The sequence below is a fragment of the Jaculus jaculus genome, chromosome 5 (genome assembly GCF_020740685.1).
Source record: "Jaculus jaculus isolate mJacJac1 chromosome 5, mJacJac1.mat.Y.cur, whole genome shotgun sequence".
NCBI lineage: Eukaryota > Metazoa > Chordata > Mammalia > Rodentia > Dipodidae > Jaculus > Jaculus jaculus.
The window spans coordinates 61,248,485-61,272,265 of NC_059106.1; the positions used below are offsets into that span (position 1 = coordinate 61,248,485).

Below are 23,781 nucleotides of genomic sequence, written 5' to 3' on the forward strand. Positions count from 1 at the left end.
CCGCCTCCACCGCGCGGACGGGCGCTTCGCGGGCCCGCCAGGTCCCCGCGCGGCGCACCCGCGATGGCAGCCAGCCTGTGGATGGGAGACGTGAGTGAGGGCGCGGCCCCCGGGCGCGGAGGAGGCGGAGGAGGAGGAGGAGGGGGAGGAGGGACCTCGGTGCCGCGAGCGAGGACGGGTGTGAGCGGGAGCGGACCGCAGCGCTGACGGGTGGGGGCGAATGGGAGGAGTCTCGTGGTGACTTTGGCGTGGCGAGGCCGGGCGGCGTGGCGCACGTCGGTCTCTCGGGTTCCGCGGAGGTCCGGGCGGAGGGGCTCGGCCGCCACCGGGTGGTGCGGCTACGCGGCCAGCCTCTGGCCCGAGCCCCAGGCCCCCGTACGGAAGAGGCCGCCTCCCAGCCCGTGAGGGGCCCCGGGACCCGGCCTGCGTGCGTGGATGGCGTGGCCGGGCTGGTTCCTGGGCCCACGGGGAGACCACGGGGCACGTTCGAAGTGAAGGAGTTGGGGCCCCTGCCCTCCGCCCTCTAGCCCAGCGGAACCACCCGGACCGAGTGCGGAGGGGACTCCGCCCAGGGCGAGGCCACTCGCGGGCCTGAGCCGCCTCGCTCTTGTCTTGGTTTGGTGGTGCTGAGAATTATTGAGCCCCTCGGGCATGCTGGAAAGCACTCTGCACCGAGCTACGCGTCCATCGCCTCTGCCCTTTTTTTAAAAAAAAAACTTATTTATTTGACAGAGAAAGACGGAGGGAAAAGAAAATGGGCGTGCCAGGGCCTCCAGCCACTGTAAACAAACTCCAGATGCCTGCGCCTCCTTGTGCATCTGGCTTAACGTGGGTCCTGGGGAATCGAACCTGGGTCCTTTGGCTTTGCAGGCAAACACCTTAACAGCTAAGCCATCCCTCCAGCCCTCTTTTCAAACTTAATTTTATTTTTTTTAAAATATTTATTTATTTATTTATTTGAGAGCGACAGACACAGAGAGAAAGACAGATAGAGGGAGAGAGAGAGAATGGGCGCGCCAGGTCTTCCAGCCTCTGCAAACGAACTCCAGACGCGTGCGCCCCCTTTTGCATCTGGCTAACGTGGGACCTGGGGAACCGAGCCTCGAACCGGGGTCCTTAGGCTTCACAGGCAAGCGCTTAACCGCTAAGACATCTCTCCAGCCCTCAAACTTAATTTTATTATATATTTATTTGAGAAAGGGAGAGAATGGGCCCCAAAGGGCCTCTGGCCACTGCAAAGGAATCTCACCTTAACCACTAAGCCATCTCTCCAGCCTGCTCATTTAAATTTTTTTTATTTTTCAAATTTTTTTATTTTTATTCATTTGAGAGAGAGAAAGAGAGAGAGAATGGGTGCTGCAGGGCCTCTAGCCACTGCAAATGAACTCCAGACGCTTGCAACACTATGTGCATCTGGCATATGTGGGTACTGCACAATCGAACCTGGGTCCTCAGGCTTCACCGGCCAGCACCTTAAAGGCTAAGCTATCTCTCTAGCCCCCTGCTCATTTTTTTTAAATTCTGTTTTTGTTTGCTTGCTTGTTTTGTTTTTCGAGGTAGGGTCTCGCTCTAGTCCAGGCTGACCTGGAATGCACTGTGTAGTCTCAAGGTGGCCTCCAACTGATGGCGATCCTCCTACCTCTGCCTCCCAAGTGCTGGGATTAAAGGCGTGCGCCACCACGCCTAGCATATTCTTTTTCTTTTTAATAAAAATATAGCCAGGTGGTGGTGAAGACCCTACCTTGAAAAAAAACAATATACATACATACATACATATTTCCTGATACTTTTTATTAACAAGAATTCTGATGTATTTTGTTTTATTTGCTTGAGAGAGAAAGAGCACGCCTGAGAGAGAATGGGTGTGTCAAGGCCTCCAGCCACTGCAAAAAACTTCAGATGAGTGGGTCATCTTGTTCATCTGGCTTACATGGGTCCTGGGGAATCAAACCTGGGTCCATAAGCTTTGCAGGCAATCACCTTCACTGCTAAGCCAGCCATTATTTATTTATCCAGCCTTTATTTATTTTGCTTTATATTTATTTGATTTTTTTTTTAATTTATCTGTTTGAAAGAGAAAGAGGTAGATAGAGAATGGGCAATGTCAGGGCCTCTAGTTGCTGCAAATGAACTCCACATGCATGTGCTTCCTTGTGCATCTGGCTTACATCGGTATTGGGGAATTGAACCTGGGTCCTTTGGTTTTGCAGGCAAGCGCCTTAACTGTTAAGCCATCTCTCCAGCCCCTGCTCTTGTTTTTAACACAGCTGGAACCTTACATGGATGAGAACTTCATCTCCAGAGCCTTTGCCACCATGGGGGAGACCGTGATGAGTGTCAAAATTATCCGAAATCGCCTCACCGGGTACATACCACGTTTTGTCTTTCCAGTTCTGGCTTAATAGATCATGCTGCAGCTGTCATTCAAAAGAATGTAAACATCATATGGACTCACTGCTCACTATCTCTAATAATAGCAATTACATGTTGTAAAAAGTAGCTTCTCGGGCATGGTGGCATGCACCTAATCCCAGCACTTGGGAGGCAGAGGTAGGATTGCTGTGAGTTTGAGGCCACGCTGAGACTACATAGTGAATTCAAGTTAGCCTGGACCAAAGTGAGACCATACCTTGAAAAACCAAACAAAAAAGGTAGCTTCTGCAGTCTGAGTTATAGCATATTGTTAAGGACAGGATGCTAGAGCCAGACCCAGTTTGGGAACTGTATTTGTGTGATTGGCGGTCTCACTTTTTTTTTTTTTTTTTTTTGAGGTAGCGTTTCACTTTAGTTCAGGCTGAGACTATGTAGTCTCAGGGTAGCCTTGAACTCACAGTGATCCTCCTACCTCTGCCTCTTGAGTGCTGGGATTAAAGGCATGCGCCACCTCACCTGGCTTCATTCACCACCCCCCCCCTTTAAAAAAATGTATTGATTCATTTATTAGAGCGAGAATGGGCATGCCAGGGCCTCTAGCCACTGCATATAGATTCCAGGCGCATGTGCCATCTTGTGCATCTTGCTTATGTAGATTCTGGGGCATTGAACCTGAGTACTTAGGCTTCACAGGTAAGCGTCTTAACCCCTCAAACTGCTTACTTAATTTTCATTTACGTATTTGTAAGCAGGAAGAGATAGAATTGAGAAAGAAAAAGAGAAAATGGACATTCGAGGACCTCCAGCTGCTGCAAATGAACTCCAGATGCATTCACTGCCTTGTGCATCCAGCTTTACATGGGTACTGGGGAATCAAACCCAAGTCTTAGGCTTTGTAGGCAAGCACCTTAACCACTGAGTCATCTTCCCAGCTACATTTTTTTTTTAAACTTTTTATCAACAACTTTCATACATATAGAAAATATAATCCGATGATAATATCCTCCCACCACCCTCCCGTTCCTTTTATCCCCCTTCCAAATCTTCCCTCCACTAAATCCCTTCCTTCCAACTGATCTCTCACTATGATGTCATCATTTTGCCCCTTCTATTATGCAGCCTCTGTGAGGTCATGAATATGACCACAGCCTCTTTGGTCTGGAAAACAGCTTTGCAAAACACTTCTCCCCTTCTTTCAGCTCTTACATTCTTTCCACTACCTCTTCTGCAATGGTCCGTGAGCCTTGGAGGGTGTGATGGAGATGTCTCACTTAGCGCCGAGCACTCCTCTGTCATTTCCTCTCTCCACTTTGGTGAGTTTGGAGTCTCCCTAGAGGTACTGCCAACTAAAAAGAGAAGTTTCTCTAGCCACAAATGAGAGTAGCATTAACATATGGACATAAACATAAATGTTTAGAGGGCAGTTTGGTGGACATATCCATTTAGGAGCCGGGTGGTGGTGGTGTACTCTTTAATCCCAGCACTCAGGAGGGGAGGCAGAGGTAGGAGGATTGCCATGAATTCAAGGCCACCCTGAGACTACATAGTGAATTCCAGGTCAGCCTGGCCTACAGTGAGACCTAACTCCAAAAAAAAAAAAAACAGGAAAAAAAAAATCTATTTAGGCCCAGGTGTGGTGTCCCCTGCCTTTAATCTTAACAGAGGGTAGAGGGTTGCTGTGATTTCAAGGCCAGGCTGGGACTACAATGTGAGTGGCCTACCTCAAAAGAAAAAAAAAAAAAACTATTTAGCCAGACTATAGTAGTAGTTTACCTACCCAGCCATACGCTTTTTAAAAAAATTTTTTAAAAATATTTTATTTATTTATTTGAGAGAGATACAGAAATAGGCAGAGAGAGAGAGAATGGGCCCACTAGGGCCTCTAGCCACTGCAAACGAACTCCAGATATGTGCGTCCCCTTGTGCTTCTGGTTTGCATGGGTCCTGGGGAATCGAACCTGGATCCTTTGACTTTTCAAGCAAGTGCCTTAACTGCTAAACCATCCCTCTCCAGCCCCATCCATAGGCTTTTGATTAAGATTTTAGTAACAGGGCTATACCTCCCGTGAAGCAGGTCTCAAGTTCAATCAGAGAGCAATTGGTTTCTCCCATAATAAACATGCTAGCATTGCACCAATTGGTATAGTTGGCCTGGCTTTCCAGCCATAAAGCTTGTAGAGAGCCAGGCATAGTGGCACACTCCTTCAATCCCAGCACTTGGGAGGCAGAGGTAGGAGGATCACTGTGAGTTCAAGGCCACCCTGAGACTACATAGTAAATTCCAGGTCAGCCTGGGCTAGAGTAAGACCACCTCTAAAAACAAAAACAAAACTTGTAGGATCCACTGCTGGGTAACACCACTGATGACTTTTCTCACAAACAAGGTATATAGCATTTCCAGCACCATGACAGCTAGTCAACTGAGAGGAGGCTTCCAGGTTAGCTCAAGCTTAATGTCTTAGTAAACTACAACCCAAGCATGTGACGTCTTCAGCAATGGGATCGTACTATCTAGTTCTGATTAGCAACCAAAAGCCTTGGCAATAGCCTATAATGATTTGAAGGTATCAGGGTCCTCCCTGACCAACAACTCACTGGAAGGTATACCATCCCTGGCTCTAAAATTTTCTCATAACAACCTAGGCACAGCATTATCCACCCCCACACGGTACTTCAGACTTTTTTAAAAATATATTTTATTTTTATTTATTTGACAGAGAAAGAGGGACAGGGAAAGAGAATAGGCATGACAGGGCCTCCTGCCACTGCAAACGAACTCCAGACATGTGTGCCCCTTGTGCATCTGGCTAATGTGGGTCCTGGGGAATTGAACCTGGGTCCTTTGGCTTTGCAGATAAGTGCCCTAACTGCTATGCCATCCCTCCAGCCCCAGACTTTTTTAAAAAATTATTTATTTATTATTTGAAAGCGACAGACACAGAGAGAAAGACAGAGGGAGAGAGAGAGAATGGGCGCGACAGGGCTTCCAGCCTCTGCAAACGAACTCCAGACACGTGCGCCCCCTTATGCATCTGGCTAACATGGGACCTGGGGAACCGAGCCTCGAACCGGAGTCCTTAGGCTTCACAGGCAAGCGTTTAACCACTAAGCCATCGCTCCAGCCCCAGACCTTTTTTTTTTTTTTTAACATATAATTGGCCAGCAAAGATGTAGGTTTCCAAGCTGGAGTGATGGCTTAGCGGTTGAGGTGTTTGCCTACAAAACCAAACGACCTCAGTTCTTTTCCCCAGGACCCATGTAAACCAGGTGCACACATGCATCTGGAGTTTTAGTGTTTAGTTTTCCTGTTTTTAGTGGCTGGAGGCCCTGGCATGCCTTTCTCTTTCTCTCTCCCTACCCTCTTTTTCTCTCACCTTTTCAAATAAATAATATTTTAAGAAAAGATGTGGGTTTCCATAGTTAACATCGTTAATTTTGATTAACCCTCTGCCCTCCCCCTCCTCTCCTCTGTTCCCTCCCTTGACCCCACTTAGACCATTTCACCCCCAGTATTCTGTCCTACTTACATAGCTACTCTGTCCTCCCCTGAAGCCCTCCCCTCTCCTTCCTCCTTTCCTCATGGGCTCTTTCTAGCTTGCTGGACTCTTACTGACTTTTTTAAAAAAAATATTTTAATTAATTAATTAATTTTGTTTTGTTTAGGTTTTTTGAGGGAGGGTCTCACTCTAGCTCAGGCTAACCTGGAATTCACTACGTAGTCTCAGGGGTAGTCTCAGGGTGGCCTTGAACTCAAGGCGATCCTCCTACCTCTGCCTCCCAAGTGCTGCAATTAAAGGCATGTGCCACCACACCCAGCTAATTAACTTATTTATTTGACAGAGAAAGAGGTAGAGAGAGAGAGAGAGAGAGAGAATGGGCACACCAGGGCCTCCAGCTACTGCAAATGAACTCCAGACATGTGCTAGGATTAAAAGTGTGCACCTTCTCTCTCCTGTCTCTAATAAGTAAATAAAAATAAAAGAACTGTGGAGCTGGTCGTGGTAGTACACGCCTTTAATTCCAGCACTCAAGAGGCAGAGGTAGAAGGATCACCATGAGTTTTGAGGCCACCTGAGACTACATAGTGAGTATCAGGTTAGCCTGGGCCAGAGTGAGACCCTTCCTTGAAAAACCAAAAAAATAAAACAAGGACTGGAGTGATGGCTTAGTGGTTAAGGCACTTGCCTCCGATGCCTAAGGACCCAGATTCGATTGTCCAGATTCCATATAAGCCAGATGCACATGATGGCGCATGCATCTAGAATTCATTTGCAGTGGTCAGAGGCCCTGGCACAACCATTCTCTCTCTCTCTCTCCTTCTCTCTCTAATAAGTAAATTAAATTAAATTAATTTTTTTTTAAAAAGTTGTGCACCAACACACCTGGCACCTTCTATTATGATGTTGTGTAGGTAGTGTCAGGTACTGCAAGGTCATGGCTAGTCAGGCCATTTTGTGTCTGGAAGAGTGCATTATAAGGAGTCCTACCCTTTTTTTTTTTGGCTAGACCAGGAGGTGTTACACCCCTAAGGCTCATGACCTTCCCTACCATAGGTTTATAGTACCAAGCATGTATTCCCTCCTGTGGAGTAGGCCTCCAGTCCAATTAGAGTGGTTGCTTTCCCCCATAACAGACATGCCACTATTCCACCCACTGACTCATTTGGCCAGGCTAGTCAAATTTAAGGCTTGCAATGTCCACTGTTATTTCTGTCCTCTCTCCTCCATGGAGCTGCAGTGTTGTTTTTTCCAGCTTTCTGTCAGGTGGTCTATAGGGAGGAGGTTTTCAGCTCAGCTCCAGCAGGATTTTTCAGTGACCTGCAGCCCAAGCATGTGGAGTCTGCAGCAATAGGGTCTTACCATCTTTTCCTGGTGGGAAACCAAGAGCCTCAGCAATGGTCTGTAATGTTTGGGGGGGCATCAGAGAACTCCCTGGCCAACAGCTCACTGGAAGGCATCCCATTCCTGACACTGAAAATTTTCTAGTAACACTATGGCTTCTGGGTGCACCATTGTCCAAAAAATCATTTCCCATAGGACCCCACATTTTTTTTTCAGTTTTTTTTCTTTTTTTAATTTCTTTAATTTTTATTAACATTTTCCATGATTATAAAAAAAATCCCATGGTAATACCCTCCCTCCCCCCACATCAATTTTTTTGTTTTATGTTTATTTATTTGAAAGTGACAGACTGACTGGAGCCTCGTTTGCAGAGGCTGGAAGCCCTGGCACGCCCATTCTCTCTCTCTCCCTCTATCTGTCTTTCTCTCTGTGTCTGTCGCTCTCAAATAAATAAATAAATAAATAAATAAATAAATAAATAAATAAATAAATAAATAAAAATGAAAGTGACAGACTGAGAAAGAGGCAGAGAGAGAGAGAGAATGGGCACCCCAGGGCCTCCAGCCACTGCAAATGAACTCCAGACACGTGTGCCTCCTTGTGTATATGGCTAACGTGGGTAGTGGGGAATCAAGCCTCAAACCGGGGTCCTTTAGGCTTCACAGGCAAGCGCTTAACCGCTAAGCCATCTCTCCAGCCCTAATTTTTTTTTTTTTTTTTTAAGGTAGGGTCTTGCTTTAGTCCAGGCTGACCTGTGCTTCTGGAGTACAGGAATAAAAGGCATGCACCAAGACTTTTTTTTTTAAGTTTTGGGTTTTTTTTAATTTTTGTTTGTTTGTTTGATTTTATTTATTTATTTGAGAGTGATAGACAGAAAGAGAGAAGGAGGTAGAGAGAGAGACAGACAGACAGACAGACAGAATGGGCATGCCAGGGCTTCCAGCCACTGCAAACGAACTCCAGATGCATGCGCCCCCTTGTGCATCTGGCTAACATGGGTCCTAGGGAATCGAGCCTCGAACCAGGGTCTTTAGGCTTCACAGGCAAGCACTTAACCACTAAGCCATCTCTCCAGCCCTTAAGTTTTATTTTTATCTGAGAGAGAGACAGAAGGAGAATGGGTGCGCCAGGGCACTCAGCCACTGCAAACGAACTCCAGACGCATATGTCACTTTATGCATCTGGCTTGCATGGATCTTGGGAAATCAAACCTGGGTTTATTGGCTTTGCAGCCAAGTGCCTTAACTGCTAAGCCATCTCTCCATCCCTATGCACCAAGAGGTCTTTTTTTAATATTTTAATTTTTATTTGACAGAGAGAGAGAATGGGCTCACCAGGGCCTCCAGCCACTGCGAACGAACTCCAGATGCTTGTGCCCCCTTGTACAGCTAACTAATGTGGGTCTTGGGAAATCGAACCTTGGTCCTTTGGCTTTGCATACAAACGCCTTAACCGCTAAGCCATCCCTCCAGCCCATGCCAAGAGTTTTTAACCATTTGTTTCTCTGTTTGCTTTCTTTCCAGAATTCCAGCTGGCTACTGTTTTGTAGAATTTGCAGATCTGGCCACAGCTGAGAAGTGTTTGCATAAAATTAATGGAAAACCCCTTCCAGGAGCCACACCTGTAAGGACATTTAGATACTGATAACCCCATCTTTATTGTCATTAATTACTACCTATCATCTACTGAAGTCCTCATAGACACTTATTATATCATTTTATTTAACCCTTAGCAACCTATACTGTAGGTAATGTTGTCTTTGACAGACCAGGAGACTGAAGGGAAGGAAAATAACTTGTTCTAGGCATTCCAGGTAGTAACTGGCAGAGCCAAGATTCATACAGAATAGCAGTTGCTTCCAGTACTCATGCCCTTTCCACTCCATGTCATTGCCTTCTATGACAGAAGACTTCAGACTCAGGCTGAGGATGTAGTTCAGTGGTAGGATTAGTGCATAGCATGCTCAAGGTCCTGGGTTCAGTCCCCAGCACCAAAAAGAAAAAAGGGAGAAATTTAAGTCTAGGTTTTTACCTGAATGAGAAACTAGAACAGGCTGGCAGCTGTGAGAACACATTTCAAGAGAGTTACATTCTGCTCTTCCCACAGTTACTTAGCTTACAGCTCTACCAGCTGGCACAACTGGGCTCATAGAACCATGGAGCTGGCAGTGCCCCTAACGGTCAACGGTGTAACCCCTTCATTTTATACAGGAGAAAAAGCTGAGGCTTAGAGAGGGGGAGATGTTTTGGCCAAGGTAATTTATTTCAGTTTTTTTTCAAATATTGTTTGAATCTTGAAACACCTTTCTTTGTCTTAATTTATTCATATGTTTGTAAATTTCCAGGCAAAACGTTTTAAACTGAATTATGCTACTTACGGGAAACAACCAGATAATAGGTAAGTGTGAGCAGCCCCAAAGTAGCTTCTAGCCCTGTAACGTGTGTAAACAGAGGCAAGAAATGTCGCTGTGCCGGTTACTGTTGAAAGGAAAATAGGGAAGCCAGGCATGGTGGCAGACGCCTTTAATCCTAGCACTCAGGAGGCAGGGGTAGGAGGAGCACCATGAATTCAAAGCCACCCTGAGACTACATAGTGAATTCCAGGTCAGCCTGGGCTAGAGACCCTACCTCAAAAAAAAAAAAAAAAAAAAGAGAGAAGAAGAAAGGAAGTTGAGTTTGTCCTGTCTGAAGGAAGATGCCCTCTCACTTCCTCATTGGTGGACCGACCTTCCTGGTTTACCTGTTGTAATGGACATTTTTTTTTACTATATTTGCTCCTTCCTTCAAATCATTCTCTTACTCTACGGGAATTATAAAGTTTTATTCTATGATATTCCTCCCAACTGGGGGCTGGAAAGATGGCTTGGTGGATAAAGGTGCTTGCTTGCAAAGCCTGATGGCCTGGGTTCTAATCCCCAGTGCCTACATAAAGCTATGTGCACAAAGTGGTGCATGCATCTGGAGTCTGTTTGCAGTGATGAGAGGCCCTGGCATGACCAAACTTACTTTCTGTCTGCTGCTTTCTGTCAGTCTCTCTTAAATACATAATTTTTTTTTTTTTTTAATTTTTCAAGGTAGGGTGTCACTCTAGTTCAGGCTGACCTGGAGCTCACAACTTAATATGTAGTCTCAAACTCACAGTGATTCTCCTACCTCTGCCTCCCGAGTGGGATTAAAGGCATGCACCACCATGCCTGGCTCTAGCCATAATTTTCTTAAAAAAGAATGCATCCGCTGGGCATGGTGGCCCATGCCTTTAATTCAGATTCAGCATTGAGCCAGGGTGGGAACAGAGATAAGAAGATCACTATGAATTCCAGGCCAGCCTGAGACTACGTAGTGAATTCCAGGTCAGCTTGGGCTAGAGACCCTACCTCAGAAAACAAAACAAAGAAAAGCTTGGTAACCACTGACCCTGTAATTCTACTTTTCAAAATTTATTCCTGCAAAGCGTAGCCTGACAAATGCTTATTGAAGTAATGTATACAATAGAAGCTTAGGAATTCCAAATAACCTAATAATAAAGACACAGTTGAGTGCTCATTTTCACAGCACGTGTACAAAAATTGGAATGATACAGAGATTAGCATTGTCCCTGCACAAGGATGACAACCAAATTCATGATGCAGTCCACATTAAAAAAAAAAAAAAAGAATGGGCGTGGTGGTGCATGCCTTTAATCCTAGCACTCTGGAGACTGAGGTAGGATGGCTGTGAGTTTGAGGCCACCCTGAGACTACATAGTGAATTCCAGGTCACCCTGCAATTTACTATGCGACCATGCCCGGCTTTGATATTTTTATTAATTGGAATGCTAAATATCTATTAGTAAGTCATGTTGGGGAGACTATAAAAGATGGCTCAGTGGTTAAGGGGCTTTGCTTTCAAAGCCTGCCAGCCTGTGTTCAATTCCCAAGCCACCAACATAATCTGGAGGCAAGAAGTAACATACACATGTAAATAAATAATAGTTGAAAAACAAGTCATGCTGCAGAATCCTGACATGTCAAGATACTGGCACTGTGGCTGTGTTATTCAGGCTAACCTTGAACCCTGCGCTCAAGCACTTCTCCAGCTTGAAGCCTCCTGCATGGTAGCTTGTTCTGGTGTGAGCACCGCACCCAGCTATTGGCAGTATATGAAAACTAGACACTGTAGCAACGACATATAGTGGGTCCTACCAAGTTTTGGTAAATTCAAAAATGACAGGGACTAGGAAAACAGTTCAATGGGTCAGAGCATTTGCCACCCAAGCATGATGGCTTGAGAGGGTCTGAGGCCTTCTGGTTCCAATCCCCTGACACATGTAAAAACTGAGTGTGCACCTTTAATCCCAGCACTCAGGAGGCAGAGGTAGGAAGATTGCTGTGAGTTTGAAGCCAGCCTGAGACTACATAGTGAATTCTAGGTCAGCCTGGGCTATAGCAAGTCCCTACATTGAAAAATTTAATTAATTAAAAAATTAGGTGTGGTCATACATGCCTGAACTCTAGTCCTGTGGAGAACAGAGACTGGAGTATCTCTGGGGCTTGCTGGCCAGCCAGTCTGAAAAGAAAAGGAGCCAGGTATGGTGGTGCTCACCTTTAATCCCAGCACTCAGGAGGCAGAGGTAGGAGGATCACCATAAGTTTCAGGCCACCCTGAGACTACATAGTGAATTCCAGGTCAGCCTGGGCTAGAGTGAGACCCTACCTTGAAAAGAGAGACGAGAGAGAGGGAGGAAGGAAGGAAGGGAAAAGAGAAGAAGGAAGGAAGGAAGAGGACAGCCCCCAGATAGAAAGAAAGAAGGAAAGGAAAAAAGAAGGAAAGACGACAACCCCCAGGTTCAGTGAGAGACTGTCTCAAGGGACACAAAAGCAGAAAAGTGACAGAGGGCATTCTCCTCTGCCCTTCACATAGTGCACCAGGTGTGCGCATCGGCACAGGCCCACATGCATACACTGCACAGGAAAAAAGAAAGACCTCATTAGCCTAGAGCTCACCACTTATTCAGACTGGATGCCCAGGGATTCTTCTTTCTCCCCCTACCAACTGCTGAGATTACAAGTTTGTGCTACCATGTCTAGCATTTGTACATTAGTTCTAAGCATTAAGTTGGGTCCTCATGTTTGCAAGATGTGTATTTTACTGACAAGTTATCTCCCTAACTCCTCTATATTTATTATTTGTTTATTTGCATATAAGTGTGTATATATGTATGTACGGTTGCTCCGGGGTCTCTTGCCACTGCAAATGAATGCCCATTCGGCTTTTTATATGGGTGGGAAATTGAACACAGGATGGCAAGCTTTTCAAGCCACTGCCTTTAACCACTGAGGCCTGTCCCCAAACCCTCTTGTGCTTTTTTTTTTTTTTTTTTTTTTTTTTTTAAGATTTTAGTTTTTGGAGGTAGGGTGATGCTGACCCAGGCTAACCTGGAATTCACTATGTAGTCTCAGGCTGGCAATCTTCCTACTGCTGCCTCCTGAGTGCTGGGATTAAAGGTGCATGCCACCATGCCCATACCTTTAATCCCAAAAGGAGGGATCACAAATTCTAGGTGAGAGCAGAAAAACAGGAGCTGGAGAGATGGCTGAGTGGTTAAGGCACTTGTCTGCAAAGCCTCAGCACCCAGGTTCAGTTCCCCAGGACCCACATATGCCAGATCCATAAGGTAGCACGTGTCTGGAGTTTGATTGCAGTGGCTAGAGATTTTGGTATATCCATTCTTTCATTCTTTCTCTCTCTCTCTTTCTCTCTCTGCCTTTCTCTCACAAATAAATAAATAACTAAAAAGAAAGAGGAAGAGAATAAAACTTGCCCCTCCCCCCTTCAAGGATGGATGGATGGATGGATGGACGGACGGACGGACGGACGGACGGACGGACAGACAGACAGACAGACAGACAGACAGACAGACAGACAGACAGACAGATAGATAGATAGATAGATAGATACTTAGTAAATATTTAGTTTTGTTTTCCAGGTAGGGTCTTGCCCTAGCACAGGCTGACCTGGAATTCACTATGTAGTCTCAGGCTGCCCTGGAACTCACATCAGTCCTCCTACCACTGCCTCCTGAGTGCTTGGGTTAAAGGCATGTGCCAACACACCTGGCTGAATAAGTATATATACATATTTTTTTTTAATCAGACTGGAACGGGGTGTGGTAATGCACACCTTTAATCCCAGCACTTGGGAGGCAAGGGGTAAGAGGATTGCCATGAGTTTGAGGCTACATAGTGAATTCCAGGTCAGCGTGGGCTAGAGCAAGACTCTAGTTCAAAAAATACAAAAACAAAAACAGAAAATCCTAAAAGATAAATGTGTCAGAAATGCTCGACACAGCAAATTTTGGGTGTTTGTTGCTTGTTGCTGACTCTTGTTTTCTCCTCTCAGCCCTGAGTACTCCCTCTTTGTGGGTGACCTGACCCCAGATGTGGATGATGGCATGCTGTATGAGTTCTTTGTCAAAGTCTACCCCTCCTGCCGGGGAGGCAAGGTGGTTTTGGACCAGACAGGCGTGTCTAAGTAAGGCCTCACCTTTTACTGATTTTACTCTTAACTTTGGCATTCTCCTCCCTCTGGGAGAAGTATGACAGAGATGCCAGGGAGGGTGGTGGCTCTAGATCCAAGCCACCAGGTTTGAGTCCCAGCTCCAGTACTAACAAGGCAGAATGCAACAGACAAGTTATGGAGCCTCCCTGGCTATGCATCTGGCAAACTAATTGTATCTTACATAGACTTGACATAACAAAAATAGCCCAGGTGTGGTGGTGCAGGCCTTTAATCCCAGCACTCAGAAGGCAGAGGTAGGAGGATTGCTGTGAGTTTGAGGCCAACCTGGAACTACAGAATTCCAAGTCAGCCTGGGACCAAAAAAATGAAAAGAAAAATAGGATATGTAAGTCACATAGAAAATGCTTTATAAGTGTTCACTGGTTTTTGTTGTCTTGTTACTGAGTCTTGCAGTATATTTGAAACTTTACCAACTAATCCTGGAGTGATGGCTTCAACTGTATTCCTAGCATTAGGAGGTGGAGACAGGATCAGAAGTTCAAGGTCATCCTCGGCTACCTAATGAACTCAAGGCCACTCTGGGCTAAATGAGACCCTGTCTCAACAAAAAGTTTTCCAGTTAAAATTCTCAAACTAGCATTTGGGAGGTAGAGGCCAATAATCTTGAGCCTTTAGCTCAAAGGCTAGCCTGTGCTTCATAAGACACTGTCTAAAGGCAAGCTGGGCATGGTGATGTGCCTTTAATCAGTTATTTGGCTGAGGCAGGAAGATTGCAAGTCCAGCATCTGCTTGCATAACATAGTGAGTTCAAGACCAACCTGGGCAATTTAAGGAGAGCCAGCTCAAAAAATAATAAAGTGATTAGGACGTAGCTCAGCAGTAGAGTGCTTATGTAGCAGGCCCAAGGCCTTGAGGTCAATAGTTCTATCTTTGACATAATTGCTAAAAAAAAGTTTTAGAGTGCTTACTGTGGCAGCACATGTACTAAAACTGGAACTGTACAGAGCAGATTAGCATGGCCCCTGGATGATATGCAAATTCATAAGGCACTCCATATTTTTTGTTTTTTATTTTATTTTTATTTTTACTTATTTATTAGAGACAGAGAGGTAGGAAAGAGAATGGGCCTCTAGCCATTGCAAACCAACTCAAGATGCATGTGCCACAATGTACATCTGGCTTACGTGGGATCTAGAGAATTTAATCTGGGTCCTTAGGCTTTGCAGGACAGCACCTTAACCACTAAGCCATCCCTCCTCTTTTTTTCTAAGGTAGGGTTTCACTCTAGCTCAGGCTGACCTGGAATTCACTATGTAGTCTCAGGGTAGCCTTGAACTCACAGCAGTCATCCTACCTCTGCCTCCTGAGTGCTGAGATTAAAAGGCATGCACTACCACACCCTGCCCTCCATTTTTTTATTTTAATTGTTTTAGAAAAAGGAAATGCTAGGGCTAGGGAGTTGGTTGAGCAGTAATAGTACTTGCTACTTGCTGTTTGAACATGAGGGCCTGAACTCAAACCCAGCATCCACCTTTTCGCCATTTGTTTGTTTGTTTTGGTGTGGTACTAGGGATTGAAGCCAGCAACCTAAACATGCTAAGCAAGCACCTCTAAGATAGCTATGTCCACCCCACCCCCGCTTCATTTTATTTTGTTTGTGAGATAAACTCACTGTGTAACCAAGGCTGGCCACACGCTTGAAATCCTCCTATCCCAGCCTCTCCTTCCTAGTGCTAGGATTATAAATTTGTGCCACCATTCCCAGCAAAAGGCTCATTCTGGTCAGCACAAATAATTGCAACCTTAAGCTTTGGGAGCCTGACAAATTGTAGAAGACAGCTTCAGGTTCACTGAGATGAACTTCCAGACCAGGCACCATTATGGAGAAAGGGATTTATTGAAGCTTACAGATCCAGGGGACATTCCATAATGGCAGAAGAAGCTGGTCTGCCTTCACAGGACCAAGCAGAAAGAGAGAGAGACAGAGAAGCACAGACCACAAGCCATATAGCACAAGTCCGGAACTCCAGGTAGGCACACTTTGCATATCTTTAGATTGAAATGACAAACCCACCACCACACCTTAAGATCTGCCCAGTGACACCACCTCCAGCCAGGGGGCTGCAGATACAAACAAACTAATAAAACACTAATAAAATATTGTGGGCCATCTATTCAAACTACCACACAAGTAGATTTTTGTTTGTTTGTTTGTTTTTCAAGGTAGGGTTCACTCTAGTTCAGGCTAACCTGGAATATACTATTTAGTCTCAAGCTGGCTTTGAACTCACAGTGATCCTCCTACCTCTGCCTCCCAAGTGCTGAGATTAAAGGCATGTGCCACCATGCCTGGCTTGACAAATATATTTTAATCCCTCTTCTACTGTGTGATAACTTTAGGTAAATTAGCAAACCTCTCTAAACCTTGGTTAACTCTTCTATTCAATGTGGATACTATCCTGATTTAACTATTGGATAGTGTGGTGTGACAACCCTGAGAAAATTTCAACATGGGGCCCAGAAAATATGTACTCAGAAAACTAGGAACTTGTGCTATTTTGACCAACAATTCATTACATGCCTATCACAGACATACAGGACAGACTCTGAAAATAATTATGGCTATATGAAGTAGTAATACCACTGTTCAGGAATGAGCTCCATCAGTGAAGCTATTGAGGAGACTTGTGAACTGAATGAGGGATTTGTCCCGTCATGGCTTTGAGGACACCTCCATTGATAGGACTCTCTTTCCATCCCATAGTTTAATGGCCTCACACTCCGTTTCCTTTGTGCATTTCTGTTCGCTTTCTCACCCTTCCCTTTTTCAGGCCTCCATTACTAGACTTTATCACACTTACAACCTAAATAGTGTGTTGGGTTTTTTTTTCCTGCAGGGGTTATGGTTTTGTGAAATTCACAGATGAATTGGAACAGAAGCGAGCCCTGACGGAGTGCCAGGGAGCAGTAGGACTGGGGTCTAAACCTGTGCGGCTGAGTGTGGCCATCCCTAAAGCGTGAGTCCTACAGAGAGGGTGGAGGCCCTGGGCCCTCCTTAATTGTTCACTGAGAATCAGGACATTCACATGCTGGATGCAAAGCTTCAGGGTGGTGGAGTTCAAGTTCACAAATGTGCCAGTTGCTGGGTGTGACTGATGAACTAGAGAAAACTCATTGCTGACAGCTTGTAGTTGGGAGACAGCCAGGATTAGAGGAGTCAGATGTTACTAATAGCAACACTGGAAAAGCTGTTTGGCTGTATATACCTAATGTTCCTACTCTTGTCCCCACCTTGTACATCTGGCTTACATGAGTCCTAAGGAATTGAACCTGTGTCCTTTGGTTTTGCAGACAAGCACCTTAACAGCCAAGCCATCTCTCTAGCCCCACACTCATTTCTTCTTTTTTCATCTTTATTTATTTGACAGAGAACAGGGGATGGGGGGGAGAATGGGCACACCAGGGACTCCAGCCACTGCAAACAAACTCCAGATGCATGTGCCCCCCTTTGCATCTGGCTAACATGGGTCCTGAGGAATCAAACCTTGGATCCTTTGGCTTTGCAGGCAAATGCCTTAACCACTAAGCCATCCCTTCAGCCCCTCACTCATCTCTTAATTGCATAAATAACTTTTTCTTCTGTTTACTCAGTAAACACTTCCACACAGTTGTACAATCAAACGTAATTCTTTTGGTGGGGGGGCATGTTGGGGATGAACCTCATAATTGCTAAGCATATACTCTAGTACTGAGCATACTCTGATCAGTGATTTTTTCTTTACAATAGAATATTATTTTTATTTTGTGTGTGTGTGTGCATTAGTGCATGCATGCTAGGGTCTCTTGCCACTGCAAACAACTGCCTGTCTAGCTTTACATGGGTAGTTGAGGAATTGAATCCAGGCCAGCAGGCTTTGCAAGCAAGCACCTTTAGCTGCTGAACCATCTCCCTAGTCCCTCTTTTATTTATTGATGTATTTATGGGAGAAAGAGGCAGATAGGAAGAGAGAGAGAATGGGCATGCCAGCACTTTTATCCACTGCAAAGGAACTCCAGATGCATGCACCATCTTGTGCATCTGACCTATATGGGTACTGAGAAATCAAACTCGGTCTTTAGTATTTGCAGGCAAGCACCTTAACTGCTAAGTATCTCTCCAGCCCAGTCCCCTATGTTTTAAATTTTTTTTTTTTTAATTTATTTGAGAGTGATAGAGAGAGAAAGAGGCAGAGAGAGAATGGGCATGCCAGGGCCTCCAGCCACTGCAAATGAACTCCAAACACATTCACCCTCTTGTGCATCTGGCTTGCGAGGGTCCTGGGGAATGGAGCCTCGAACCGGGTTTTTTGTTTGTTTGTTTTGAGAAAGAGGCAGAGTGAAAGGCAGAGAGGGAATGGGCATGCTAGGGCTTCCAGAAACTGCAAACGAACTCCAGATGCATGAGCCACCTTGTGCATCTGGCTTATTTGGGTACTGGGGAATCATACCGAGGTCCTTTGGCTTTGCAGGCAAGTGCCTTAACTGCTAGGCCATCTCTCGAGCCCTAGGATATTCTTTTATATATGTTCTGTCCAACAATTCCTGTTTTTATTCTTTTTGAGCTTCTTAGGCATTACTATCCTTGAAACTTTACAGATCCCTCCAGCTGTCCTCCTAGACTTTTATTTTATTTTTTATTTTTTTTATTTTTTTTATTTGAGAGCGACAGACAGAGAGAGAAAGACACACAGAGGGAGAGAGAGAGAATGGGCGCGCCAGGGCTTCCAGCCTCTGCAAACGAACTCCAGACGCGTGCGCCCCCTTGTGCATCTGGCTAACGTGGGTCCTGGGGAACCGAACCTCGAACCGGGGTCCTTAGGCTTCACAGGCAAGCGCTTAACCACTAAGCCATCTCTCCAGCCCCCTCCTAGACTTTTTTTTTTTAATTTTTTTAATTTATTTATTTGAGAGCGACAGACACAGAGAGAGACAGATAGAGGGAGAGGAGAGAATGGGCACGCCAGGGCTTCCAGCCTCTGCAAACGAACTCCAGACGCGTGCACCCCCTTGTGCATCTGGCTAACGTGGGGCCTGGGGAACCGAGCCTCGAACCGGGGTCCTTAGGCTTCACAGGCAAGCGCTTAACCGCTAAGCCATCTCTCCAGCCCCCTCCTAGACTTTTTGACACTGTATCTGTAAATGAGAAATAAAGGCACTTCTGCAAGGTTATAATCTGTTACTCTATTCCACATTAAATCTTGTCAGTAATGAGTGCCTGCCTCAGGGGAGGTGTCCTTAAGCCCAGGAGTGAGGAGAATTGCAGCAGCCCTGAGAACTGTCTGTTAACAGCTGTGTATGGAGAAACAATAAAAATGTGCATAGAGGGCTGGAGAGATTGCTTAGCAGTTAAGCGCTTGCCTGTGAAGCTGTGAAGAACCCTGGTTCGAGGCTCAATTCCTCAGGACCCACGTTAGTCAGATGCACAAGGGGCACACGCATCTGGAGTTCGTTTGCAGTGGTTGGAAGCCCCGGCACACCCATTCTGTCTATCTGCCTCTTTCTCTGTCACTCTCAACTAAATAAATAAGAAAATGAACAAAAAAAAAAAAATTTTTTTTTAATGTGCCTAGATGCCTGAAGGAAACAAAAATAGGTTCAAGCCAGAGAGACTATACTTCAGATACTGAATATGTTGAGGATGGGATATCCTTGGACTCATGAAAAGGAAGTCAGGAGCTGGGCGTGGTGGCGTATGCCTTTAATCCCAGCATTTAGGAGGCAGAGTTAGGAGGATTGCTGTGAGACTACATAGTAAATTTCAGGTCAGCCTGTGCTAGAGCAGACCCTACCTCAAAAGCAAAAAAAAAAAAAAAAGTGGAAGTCAGATGAACAGCCACTAGGCAGAAAGGAATCTGTCTGAACCAACCCGTTCTTGACAGCTGCAATCAAACGTTGAGTCCACCTAACCACTTCTTGCTTCCAAGCAGACATTGAACTCCAAAAGATTTTCAGAAGAGCTCACTCAGGTGTGGAACATTGGCAGTTTCTGGAATAGGAATTTATGTGTGGCTTTCATCTCCTGCTTTTGGCTTGGTTTCTGGCCTAACTTGAATGTACAGATCCAGTGCATTGGTCATGAGGGACAGAAATGTGCTATTCACTAGGACAATTATGGCCCTCTTAAGGCTTTGCCCACTTCTCTTACCTGTGTTCAGTGTCACAAGACACTCTTGAACTACTCAGAGGAGTGACCAGACATCACTGTGTCAGTTTGAGTTGGTGTTTTGTTTTTAATAAACAGGTTTTATTTATTTGAGAGCGAGAGAGAAAGAGGCAGGCAGAGAGAGAATGGGCACTCCAGGGCCTCCAGCCACTGCAAATGAACTCCAGACGCATGCGCCTCCTGTGCACCTGCCTAACGTGGGTCCTGGGGAATCAAGCCTCCAGAGGTCCTTAGGCTTCCAGGCAACTGCTTAACCACTAAGCCATCTCTCCAGCCCTTGTTTTTTGATGTACAGCCTTGTAGCCCAGGCTAACCTGGAATTCACTAGTCTCAAATTGGTCTGGAACTCCCAGTGATCCTCCTACCTCTGCCTGACAGGGATTGCTGTCGAATTCAGAACATTAAGGTAAATCACTGCACCCTTTAAGAGAAGTTTCTTCATTTGTATAATGATCATAACCACAGTATTGTAGACTTAAAAATAGGTGATGAAGCCAGGCACGGTGGCGCATGCCTTTAATCCCAGCAGCAGGCAGAGATAAGAGGATCACTGTGAGTTCAAGGCCACCCTGAAACTCCATGGTGAATTCCAGGCCAGCCTGGGCTAGAGTGAGACCCTATCTCAAACCCCCCCCCCCCAAAAAAAAAGGTGATGAAAAATGGCTCAGGGTTGGGAATGAAACTTAGTGGTGAAGCACTTGCCCAATGTGCACAAAGCCCTGGGTTGGATCTCCAGCACCACAAAACCAGTAAAATAGCACAAATCTAAATAGCTTCTCAAATAAAGGATAGCTATGGATAAAAGACCATAGCTCAGTGTTAGAGATTGTGTTTGTCATGTGCAAGGCCCTGGGTTCTGTCTCTACCAACAAATAAAATAACATCACTACAGCAACGTCAGTCTACTACAGTCTTTATTATTTAGTTTGCTTGAAAGAATGGGCATGCCAGGGCATCCACTCAGAAAAATTCCAGACACATGCCATCTTATACATCTGGCTTATGTGGGTCCTGGGGAATCAAACCTGGAATGTCTAATTTTTGTTTCTTTCTTTGTATAAGGAGCCGGGTCAAGCCAGTAGAATACAGTCAGATGTACAATTACAGCTATAACCAGTATTACCAGCAGTACCAAAACTATTATGCCCAGTGGGGCTATGACCAGAACACAGGCAGCTACAGCTACAGTTACCCCCAGTATGGCTATACCCAGAGCACCATGCAGGTAACTGATTTGGTAACTGTGTTCTCCTGGGTTGTGCTTCTCCCGTTGGGAGTCATTTTTTAACAATGGAATTGGCAACGGGTTTGGGCTTCAATAAGGGGGAGAAAGCTAGCAATCCAGTTTTCTGTCAAAAATAATCCAGGATTTGATCAGCCTCCTCACTTACCTCTCTGGTCTCTTGACAGACATATGAAGAAGTTGGGGATGATGCATTGGAAGGTAAGAGTTCATTCATTCCTTCCTGTCAGCTGTCCCCAACTGATGGTTTATGAGCCTTCAGCCAGATACTGAGAGTTGCAAAGGAAGTAAATTGTGCTTTGTAAGAAATTAGATGGGTTTTTTTGTTCTAGTTTTTCAATGTAGGGTCTTGCTCTAGCCCAGGCTGAAATTCACTCTGTAGTCTCAGGGTGGCCTCCAACTCATGGTGATCCTCCTACCTTGGCCTCCCAAGTGATAGGATTAAAAGTGTGCACCACCATGCCCAGTCAAAATTATCTTCAATTTTAAAGGGGTTTTTAGTTTTTTTTAGTGCTGGGGAATGGAACCCAGGGCCTCCTCACTTGTCATGTTTTGCTTTTATAATTATTTTTGGAGAGTACAGGCATTCCAAGGTCTCCTGCTGCTTCAATCAAACTCCAAATAAACGTGTTACTTTGTGCAGCTGGTTTAAGTACTGGGGAATCAAACTTAGGCCTGCAGGCTTTGCAAGCAAGTGCTTAACTGTTGAGCCATGTCTCTTGCCTTTTCATGGTCTCTGAAGAACTATTTCTAAATCAAAAAGTTAGCTCCCTGGCTGGAGGGATGGCTTAATGGTTAGGATGCTTACCTGCAAAGCCTAAGACCTAGGTTCTATTTTCCAGATCCCACATAAGCCAGATGCACATGATGGCATATGCATGCAAAATGCATTTGCAGTGGCTACAGGCCTTGGGCATGCCTATTTTCTCTGCTGTCTCTAATAAAAAACATAGCACTAAAAAACAAATTTAGGTCCCAGCATGGTGGCACATGCCTTTAATGGCAGCACTCAGGAGGTAAGATCACCATGAGTTCAAGGACACCCTGAAACACAAAGTGAATTCCAGGTCAGCCTGTGTTGATGCTAGAATTACAATGAGACCCTACCTTGGGGAGGAGGGCATGTTAAGAAGACAGGACTGGGGGCATCCATTACTTGTATTTGACAATGGTCCTTTTTGAAAAAAAAGCATACAATGAGTAAACAAAGGTGTGGATTTAAATAAATGGGGAAGGAGCATCAGCTGTAACATCCTGTTTCCATCCTCAAGTACTCTATTCTAGAAGCCTGAGAGGGGGAAACAATTTCTACTCATGTGGCTTTTTTTTACTCATGTGTTTTTTTCCTCAGATCCAACACCACAGCTGGATGTGACTGAGGCCAACAAAGAATTCATGGAGCAGAGCGAAGAACTATATGATGCGCTCATGGACTGTCACTGGCAGCCCTTGGACACAGTATCTTCAGAGATCCCTGCCATGCTGTAGCCAAGGACAACCAGGATGGACTATGCCAGAGAAATGAGACTCTTTCACTACTGTAAAGCTTTTATCTTTTTGGAAGTGATTTATAAATTTTATTGACTTCTGCAACACTGATGCCTTCCTTTGCTGATGAGGTTGTGAAAGAATCACATAGGTGTTTTTTTCCAGGTAGGGTTTCATTCTAGCCCAGGTTGGATTGAAATTCACTCCATTCTCAAGAGTGACCTTGAACTCATGGACACCCTCCTATCTTGGCCTCCCAAGTGCTGGGGTACACCTAGCTTTCTTTTCTGTATTTAATTTTTGAGAGAGAATGGGTACACCAGGGCCTCCTGCTGCTGCAAAGGAACTCCAGATGCACACACCCCCTCATGTGTATCTATCTGACTCCCTTGCTCCTTTGGCTTTGCATGCAAATGCCTTAACCATTAAGCCATTTCTCCAGCCCATGATTGTTTTTCTAGGTAGTTGCTCTAGCCCACATTGACCTCAAGCTCAATCATCCTGCCTCCTGTGTTGGGTTTAAATGGCATGTGCCACTAAAGGCACAGATAGAATGGGCACATCAGAGTCTTTCAGCCACTGAATTAAACTCCATCCACATGCTTGTGCACATGTGCAACATTCCACACGTGACACTTTTGCAATTATTATGGTTACTATGTGGGACCTAGAGATTTGATTTTTAGGCTTCCCAGGCAAATTTTTGAGTGTGAGAAATCTGAGTATTTTGGCTTTACAGACAAGCACCTTAACCACCTCTGCAGCCTGAAAAAAATTATGGGTACATTATGCAGGACTCCGGCCTCCTTGTGCATCTGGCTTTTCTCAGGTACCCTGGAAACTCAAGCCTCAATATTTTTCAGCCACATTCTCAAGCATGGTAATGCAAACCTGTATGTAATCCCAGAGGTGGAGACAGACTCAGTTCAAATGTGCAGCTCACATTGGCTGTCTGGGCAATATGGCTTGAGCCCCCTTCTGGAGCATGGTGGTTTTACCTGGGGTTACTCTGGGCATTACCAACTGTCTCCACATCCAACAGCTCAGTGCAAATGAACAGGCAGCTGGACCTAGAAAGGCTTAAGGAAGCCACCTGGGTGTGGTGGCACATGCCTTTTAAACACTGGGGGAGCCAAT

The 23,781-nt window shown here is 45.3% G+C and overlaps 1 protein-coding gene, 1 non-coding gene and 1 pseudogene across 3 annotated transcripts; all 3 read left to right on the forward strand.

The window, feature by feature from the left end:
* LOC101603861 (tRNA selenocysteine 1 associated protein 1) lies at positions 1-22,749 on the forward strand. 2 transcript variants are annotated; one of them, XM_004671253.3, is made up of 9 exons: positions 1-90; positions 2,268-2,365; positions 8,738-8,837; positions 9,559-9,611; positions 13,592-13,723; positions 16,609-16,728; positions 20,976-21,138; positions 21,324-21,357; positions 22,508-22,749. In XM_004671253.3, exons 1-9 carry the CDS (start codon positions 64-66, stop codon positions 22,642-22,644), a joined length of 864 nt encoding a protein of 287 aa, XP_004671310.1. In that variant the 5' UTR covers positions 1-63; the 3' UTR covers positions 22,645-22,749. The 2 variants fall into 2 exon arrangements, with proteins under 2 accessions (XP_004671310.1, XP_045005591.1); XM_045149656.1 differs by lacking the exon at positions 16,609-16,728.
* On the forward strand, positions 10,750-10,853 carry LOC123461174. Its single transcript, XR_006637488.1, has one exon. It is a non-coding gene; the product is annotated as a U6 spliceosomal RNA (small nuclear RNA).
* Positions 14,672-14,772, forward strand: LOC123461179 (annotated as a pseudogene).
* Positions 22,750-23,781: the final 1,032 nt, after the last annotated feature.